We start from the raw sequence: 8,488 nt of genomic DNA on the forward strand, positions 1-8,488 counted from the left end.
ATAAACCTACCTTCCGACGTTAGATCAGAGGTGAATCGGTAGTGACTGGAATGACTAAGTGGCTTAAATACAAGTGGGAAGGCAACCACAAATGCAAGAAGCTCGTTAACTTTCCTGTAGTGATATTCAGTCGTCCCTTGGTATCCTTGGGGAATTGGTTCCAGAACCCCCCCACAGATAACAAAATACCAAGGGTGCTTAAGTCCCTCATATAAAACAGTGGAGTATAGGCAGCCCTCTGTATCTGTGGGTTCTACATCTGTGGATACTGAGGACTGACTGCTTATAAATGATCTACAGTAAATGAGGTCCTCTGACCCTAAAGAAGCAGTGAATTCCTGATACAATTTAAATATATAGGTAGCCTGTCATCTTTGGTGATGACATGTGCATTATTCCCAGAAATATTTCCTGCTGCTTTTTGCAACTATTGTAATAACACAGGGCTTCTCTGGGGGCTCAGACAGTAAAGAATCTGCCTACAATGCAGGAGGCCTGGGTTGTATCCCTGGGTCTGGAAGATCCCCTGGAGAAGGGAACTACTACCCACTCTAGTATTCTTTCCTGGAGAATTCCATGGACAGAGGAGCCTGGCAGGCTACAGTCCATGGGGTCAAAAAGAGTCAGACACAACTGAGCAACTAAGCACACACACATAATAATGTAGGGCTACCTCAAATTGTGGGTTCTATTCCAAAGCGCTGCAATAAAGTGAGTATTTCAGTAAACCAAGTCACATGAAGTTTTTGGTTTCCAAGTGCATACAGAAGTTGTGTTTACAGCATACTATAGTCTGTTATGTGTGCAACAGCATTGTGTTTAAAAAGGAATGTACATGCCTTACTCAAGAATATTTTATTGCTGAAAACTACTAGCCATCATCTGAGCCTTCAGCCAGTCATAATCTTTCTCCTGGTGGAGAGTCTTGTCTCAGAGTTGATGGCTGCTGACTGATGGCGGTGGTGGTTGCTGAAGTTGGGGTGGCTGTGGCAGTTTCGTAAAATAAGACAACAGTAAAGTTGGCTGGCTTTTCCTTTCACAAATGATTTCTCTAACAATGCAGTGCTTTTTGATAGCATTTTACCCAAAGAACAGCTTTCAAAATTGGAGTCAAATGTCTCAAACTTTGCTTTACCAACTAAATTTGTGTAATATTATAAATCCTTTGTTGTCATTTCAACAATCAACACAGCATCTTCGCCAGGAGTAAATCCCATCTTGAGAAAGCACTTCTTTGCTCATCCATAAGAAATAACTCATCTTTAAAAGCTTTATCACGAGGGTACAGTAATTCAGTCACATCTTTAGGCTCCACTTCTACTTCTTGTTCTCTTGTTATTTCTACCGCATCTGCAGTTACTTCCTCCACTCAGGTTTGAACGCCTCAGAAACATCTATGAGAGTTGGAGTCAGCTTCCTCCAGGCTCCTGTTAATGTTGTTATTTTGACATGCTTCCATGAATCATGAATGTTCTTAGATCTAGAATAGTGAATACTTTCCAGAATGTTTTCAATTTACTTTGCCCAGATCCATCAGATGAATCACTATTTATGGCAGCTATACCCTTACAAAATGTATTTCTTAAATAAGACTTGAAAGTCGAAGTTACTGCTTGATCTATGGGCTGCAGAATGGATGTTGTGTTAGCAGCCATGAAAATACCATTTTAGTCTTGTTGTGCATCTCCATGAGAGCTCTTGAGTGACCAGGTGCTTTGTCAGTAAGTAGTGATATTTTGAAAAGAATCTTTTTTTTTTTTCTGATCAGTAGATCTCAACAATAGTCTTAAAATATTCAGTGAACCATGCTGTAAACAGATATGCTAACATCCAGACTCTGTTGTTCCATTTGCAGAGCACAAGCAGAGTGGATTTAGCATTATTCTTGAGGACCCTAGGAATTTGGAGATGGTAAATGAGGTTGACTTCAAAGTCCCCAGCTATGTTAGCCCCTATCCGACAAGAGATTTCAGCCTGTCCTTTGAAGCTTTAAAGCCAAGCATTGAATTCTCCTCTTTAGCTACGAAATTGCTAGATGGCATCTTCTTCTAGCAGAAGGATGTTTCATTTACCCTGAAAATCTGTTGTTTGGTGCAATTATCTTAGCTAGATCTTCTGGATAACTTACTATAGCTTCTGCATCACTGCTTGTTGCTTTATCTTGCTCTTTTATGTTGTAGAGATGACTTCTCTCCTTAAACCTCATGAATCTGCCTCTGCTAGCTTCAGACTTTTCTTCTGCAGCGTCCTCATCTCTCTCAACCTTCATAGAATTGAAGAAAGTTATGGCCTTGCTCTGGATTAGACTTTGGCTTAAGGGAATGTTGTGGTTGGTTTTATCTTCTATCCAGACCACTACAGCTTTCTCAGTCAGCAGTAAAACTTCATTTTCACATCATTCATGTGTTCCATGGAGTAGCACTTCTAACTGAAGTTTTCCGTTGCGTTCTCAACGTGGTACCACATCCACCCACCTTGAGTTCTAGCCAAGGGTGTATCAGCAGCCTCAGCCCTACCATCTACTGATGAAAAGAAGGTCAGTTGCTAATCTGTCTTCTGATCAGATAGTGTGTGGGGAGGATCTCTGAACAATTGTGTACCTCTTATCCATTCATCTGGCCCATTTCCCATGGAGTTGAAATGTGGCCCACCTTTGCTTATCTGGGCCCCCATATATAGATCTGTAAAAAGACAATTTTAATAAATAATGTAGGAAAAGAGACAAATCAGCCAAGGCAAGGGGAGAAGGGGGCAACAGAGGATGAGATGGTTGGATCGCATCACCAACTCAATGGACATGAGTTTGAGCAAACTCTGGGAGATGGTGAAGGACAGGGAAGCCTGGCTTGCTGCAGGTCATGGGGTCACAAAGAGTTGGGCATGACATAGCAACTGAATAACAACAATGTCAGCCAAGTACTCGAGATCCATATCAACAGTGATAGATCATACTGATAGTAAATACCCTGGATATTATATGAGGAATATGATACTTTACATCTGTAGTCTTCCTCTCAAAATCTATAGCCCCAGTCCAATTATGAGGAAAACTGTTCCCAGTGATGGAATATCATACAAAATTCTTGACTAGGGCTCCTGAGTAATGTCAAGGTCATCAAAAACTAGGCAAGTCTGTCAAAACCAACTGGACTATTGGAGTTTAAAATGCCAAAAAAAAAAAAAAAATTGTAAGAAAAGTAAGGGAAAAAACCTAAAGCCCCTTGATGTGACCTCTCATTTGCTGTCTCTCACCTAGTTTCTCTTTAAGACTGGATATCTCCCTAAACATAAACCACAGACCACTGAGCTAGGGCCCCATTATGCAGCTTAGCTAATATTAGTCCCTTTTTCTGGAGTCTTGGAGATGGGCAGCAAGGAGCAATGGAATTCATGACCAAAGCTCCCAGCTGGCATTCAATGCGCGCTTCAACTTGTAAGTTTCCATGGATGTTCTTGCCTACACCAAGCGCCTCCTCAATTATGATGTCTTCTTTATCTCTAAGATGTTTGCCCTGTCTTGGCTCTTACTGGGTTTAACTACGGTAATGTCATCAGTAAAATAAGACCATGCATATATGTATGTTACAGATTCATCCTAGAACTAAACGTGTCTTCATAAAATTTCCATAATTCTCTGATCTAGTCTTATGAGACTGATAGTTGAGCATTTTATTGGAAAAGTTGGTTAAAGCATGAAATCATATCTTAAACACTGAATTTTTCACTTAGAAACATTAATATAATTGTATCCACCAAGCATTTGGTAGAAGAATAAGGCCATTTATTTTGTTTCTTGCACACAGCTTTGCATATAGTTTCTCTAGTTAGATTTCTACCTTAACTTCTGTCCATCAAACCTCTATAATGCATAGTTTATAGTATCCAGCTTTGGATTATTCAAAGTAAGGCAAAAGATATCCATTTTTTTAAAATAGGAAAGTAAAGATGATAGTCTCATCTTTTCTCTTCAAAATCACACAAAAGCAACAAATGGAAAGAGAAACAGAAATACAGACTCCTTTTTGACAAAATTAAAAAGCCTGTTAAATCTCAAACCATGTGTATTATGAAGTTCAGTGAAGGTAAAGAGGGATACAGAGTGATGTCGAGAGAAATTGCCTGGACTTGCAGATCACCAGCACAGCCAACAGTACAGTACTTTAAAGCAGAGTATCCTGAGGGGCAAAATCAACAATCCCTAGTTTGAAACAAAACCATTTTATGTCCAGGGTGGTACTTCTCAATTTGACATAAAGGAGACACAGAATACTGTAGAACCCAAGCAATCACACTGAAAAACCGTGTTTATAGGAAGCAGTATGCTGATGAGGCAGGACTGAAAAACAAGGTTGTGAGTTCTGAGTTGTTCTGTAACTGCTAATCTCACATGACAGGACAGAAGTAAAGACTAAAGGCTGTAATTCAAACACATTCATAATTTTTCGAGGTGAGTTTTGCTGGCCTGAAGTTCAGGCCTAGACTTAGTCCAATACACTCTACTGTAAAAATGTGATTCAGGAGGCACTCATTCAATCCAAAGATGAGCAAAATAAGGGCTGGAGAGAAAGCCATAATCTTGGGTTCTTTACCAAAGAGGAGATATTAATATTTTCTGGAAGGCCACACTAGAAATTGGATGAGATAAAGCCTTAGTTTTCACTGTTAGATACCTTTTTGTATTTTTTTTTAATTCAAAAGAAATTGCATGTAATAGAAAAAGAGTGGGGTCTTTAAAAACATATTTATGCATTTGCAAAGAGATCTGAATACAAGTCCTTTCAGATTTTAGACTCTTTACTCAGTGTGTCATTTGTCTTGACTACATATGCGTGCATACATGCTTAGTCGCTTCAGTCGTGCCTGACTCTTTGCAACCCTGTGGACCATAACCCACCAGGCTCCTCCGCCCATGGTATTCTCCAAGCAGGAATACTGAAGTGGGTTGTGATGCCCTCCTCCAGGTGATCTTCCCAACCCAGGGATCGAACCTGCTTGTCTTATGACCCCTGCATTGGCAGGCAGGTTCTTTACCACTAGTGACACCTGGGAAACCCCTTGATCATATATAAATTGACAGCAGTTTCTTCTGGTGACTTTCCTTTATCAAGCCTTTCACAAAGACATTCAACATATAAAGAAGCTTTTCCTTTTGCATCTATATTTTATTGATTTTTTAATATTTGTATCATGTCATTATAATGTACCTGTAATAAAAAAGTTTAGGAACAAATACACTTAATGCCGTAGGCATAAAACTCAACTGGTGAGAACAGAACATGTATTAATAAATTATCTACAAAGTGGCCTACTAACCACAAGGATTCAGTGTACTATGGGTATCATGTTTTAGAGAAAAAACAGAAGGCAGTGCTTGTTGATGGATTGGTTAAGTATTGTTAGAAGAAATTATGTTTAATATGAATATGTCTTTACTATATTCCTTTTGCCTTTTCGTTATTCTCTATATTTTTTAGATATATTGTTTAAATTTTAGTTATAGTCGAAAACTGTTTATTAAGCTCCTACCTACTGTGTACCCCAAATGTAGAAACAAGTGAAGGTAAATATTTTATTACTACTTGTTGAAATCAAAGTTAATAGGATCTTATTATTGATTTTACTTATGATATGCTGAATAACCTATATTGATGCAGAAGATTTAAATGAAAATTTTAGTTAAATTGACTTGCTTCATGAACATCATTAGAGCACTTCAGACACATAAGATTGCTTTGAATTATTATGTTTGTTTTACTTTAGGGTACATCTGAATAGGGAAAAATATATATATTTTTAACTGTTACTAAATTTATTATTGTTGTTGTTTTATCTTGAAGCTGCCAGAAAAAATTATAATGGACTACTACGAGAAATATAAACCTAGAATGAATGAACTGGAGGCTTTTAATATGGTAAGTCTCAGAATTAAACATATTAAATTGAATATGTTGCTAGACTTGAGTGGGATCCTATTAAATTTTTTTTTATGGGGCCAACCAATCTATGTTGTTTTTCTCTTAATGTAGAAAAGCTGTTTTGGATCATTTCCTATTTTAGAACTATATTAGGCGTCAGTACCGTAATAAAGAGAACACATGGCAGATTTCTCTTAAAGTGTATTAGAAATGCATGGCAAGAAGTTTTAGAGTTCTTTGAACACATATTGGTCTCAATGCAATTATTTCACAAGCATTCCTTTTAATGAATTTCATTCTTAGTACCCCTTTAAAAGCTTTCTATCACATATATATGATTGCTTTTGGATTCCATCCCAAAGTCACTCAAAGGATTTCTTTTCCTTTAACTATTAAAAGAAAAACTTTTGATCTCTGAAGTACTTATTTTCTGAAGATGTACAATGGATATTGGAGATTTGGCCTTATGCAAGTTTCTGTATATATATTTTCTTAAATGTAAGTGTTAAGTTAGTATTTTTGTTTGTTTTAAAGTACCACTGTACTGTCTTATTCTTTCTTTTAGTTGAAAGTTGTTCTAGCTCCTTGCATAGAGACCTTGATTCTTCTGGATCGACTTTGCTACCTGAAAGAGCAGGTATATTATGTTAATTTTAAATGCATAAGAAGTATCTTTATTAAATCCAGTAATATCAATCTGCTTATAACTACAATAACTTTCGTTCACATAGCTAGTAAGATGATTTTTCTTGTTATATTTTCCAAGTTTAAATAGTCTTTCCATCTCTTTTGAAACAAAAGCATATGTACAACATGTTTCCCCAAAAAGTGCTATAATAAAGTGTACATTCTTTTAATTGTATGGTAATTACTATACAGTAGACAGTGCACACAACCCTCATATGTGACATACCATATAGCTAGGATATCAACATAAAGGATATCATTTACATGTTTCACTTTGTAAGAATCAGCTTTTAATTCATTTTTGAATTTGGGCACATATGTACTCCGCAGTACAGAAATTTCTTTCTAATTGCTTCTGTTTTCTCAGTCTTACTTGTTTTATCTATGTTGAATGACTAGAAAAATGATTTTGTGGTTTCTTTGGGGAAAATGTGTTTTTCAGATTCTAGTCTAAGCTGTAATCAAAATTAGGTTTTTGAGCTGTTCAATCCCATTTGTAGATTCAGCCTTATGTTTTCGCTATAAGCTCTTCAATTTAATATTTCTTTTATCATATGAAGAGCTTTACTTCTTTTCAGCAAGCTACCTGGAACAAGTGAATTTTAATAAATGATATTTTCACAGAGAAAAGCAGTTTTTAAATATTTGGATAATTATATACTTTGCTAAGCTACTAACTAACTCAAAATTACTGGAAACTTTTGCTTTTCACCTTGGTAGTTCACAGAATCAGGCTTATTTTACTAGGTACTCATCATTTTCCTTTTCAAAACAATTTCCAGTGACCTAAATAAAATAGGTAGGCATAACAGTACGTACCGAGTTTCACTGGTAATGCAGTGATAGAAATCCTGTGGTTGTTCATTTGATATTTGAAATGATATTATGGTTATAAAAGTAATACACACTTAATGTTAGAAAATTTTAAGTGAAGAATATCAAAAAGAAAGTTGGAAGTAACTATAATCTCACCTTTCAGCATTAGCTCTTGAATTATTATGTTTTCGAGAGCTTTTAATATACGTATGTTGCGTGTGTATGTATGAGCACATTATTTCTACTTTAATTAAAAATGGAATCAAATTATAAATACAGCTTCTCATCTAATTTGTTTCATTTTTTTATTTGGATTTGTTCTGTCTCATTAAATGCACGAAAGAAGCTGAATTATGTTTCACCATATAATTTATTTGAGTGATACCCAGTTGTCTCTAGCCACTTTCACTTTTTCCAGTTGTAACAAGGAGTAGCCTGGTGTTTCACTCCCTACGTACATCTTTAATTATTTCCTCAACATAAAGTCCTGAAGGTGAAATTTTTTATTCTAAATTAAATTAATTAATTAAATTTGTTAACTTTCTTCAACAAAGAGCTCTCATATTATAGTATATAGTCTAACATCTCTCATTTGTATCTTCAACAAAGAGTTGTCTATTTAAATCACTTATCAATTTACAGGATGATATCATGTGGTCTGCGCTTGTGAGGTTGTTTGATCCTGTGAAATCTCCCAGGTGTTATGCCATTATTGCCCTGAAGAAGCAGCAATGATTTCAATTGAAGCAAGGTATTAGCTATATCTGTTTGTGGAATCTTTTGCTAATTTTGGTTTTCTAAACATTAATACAATGTTATGTAAATATTTGAAAAACATTGTTATATATCTTAAATAGATAATAAAACAATAGCTAAAGCGGAATGCCTTAATCCATTTCCATTGTCAAAGCATACATTAATTAATTTTTAATATAAATTTATTTATTTTAATTGTAGGCTAATTACTTTACAATATTGTATTGGTTTTGCCATACATCAACATGAATCCGCCATGGGTGTACACGTATTCCCCATCCTGAACCCCCTTCCCACCTCATGAAAATATTAGA

General features: G+C 35.9%; 1 protein-coding gene across 1 annotated transcript in view; it reads left to right on the forward strand.

Annotated features, from left to right (window-relative positions):
- Positions 1-8,153, forward strand: part of METTL25 (methyltransferase like 25) — a 115,668-nt gene extending 107,515 nt beyond the window's left edge. The window contains exons 11-13 of the mRNA XM_068971754.1: positions 5,838-5,912; positions 6,481-6,552; positions 8,061-8,153. Coding sequence (XP_068827855.1) covers positions 5,838-5,912; positions 6,481-6,552; positions 8,061-8,153 — 240 coding nt within the window. The remainder of the gene's footprint in view (positions 1-5,837; positions 5,913-6,480; positions 6,553-8,060) is intronic.
- Positions 8,154-8,488: the final 335 nt, after the last annotated feature.

The sequence above is a fragment of the Capricornis sumatraensis genome, chromosome 4, assembly GCF_032405125.1.
Source record: "Capricornis sumatraensis isolate serow.1 chromosome 4, serow.2, whole genome shotgun sequence".
Classification (NCBI taxonomy): Eukaryota; Metazoa; Chordata; class Mammalia; order Artiodactyla; family Bovidae; genus Capricornis; species Capricornis sumatraensis.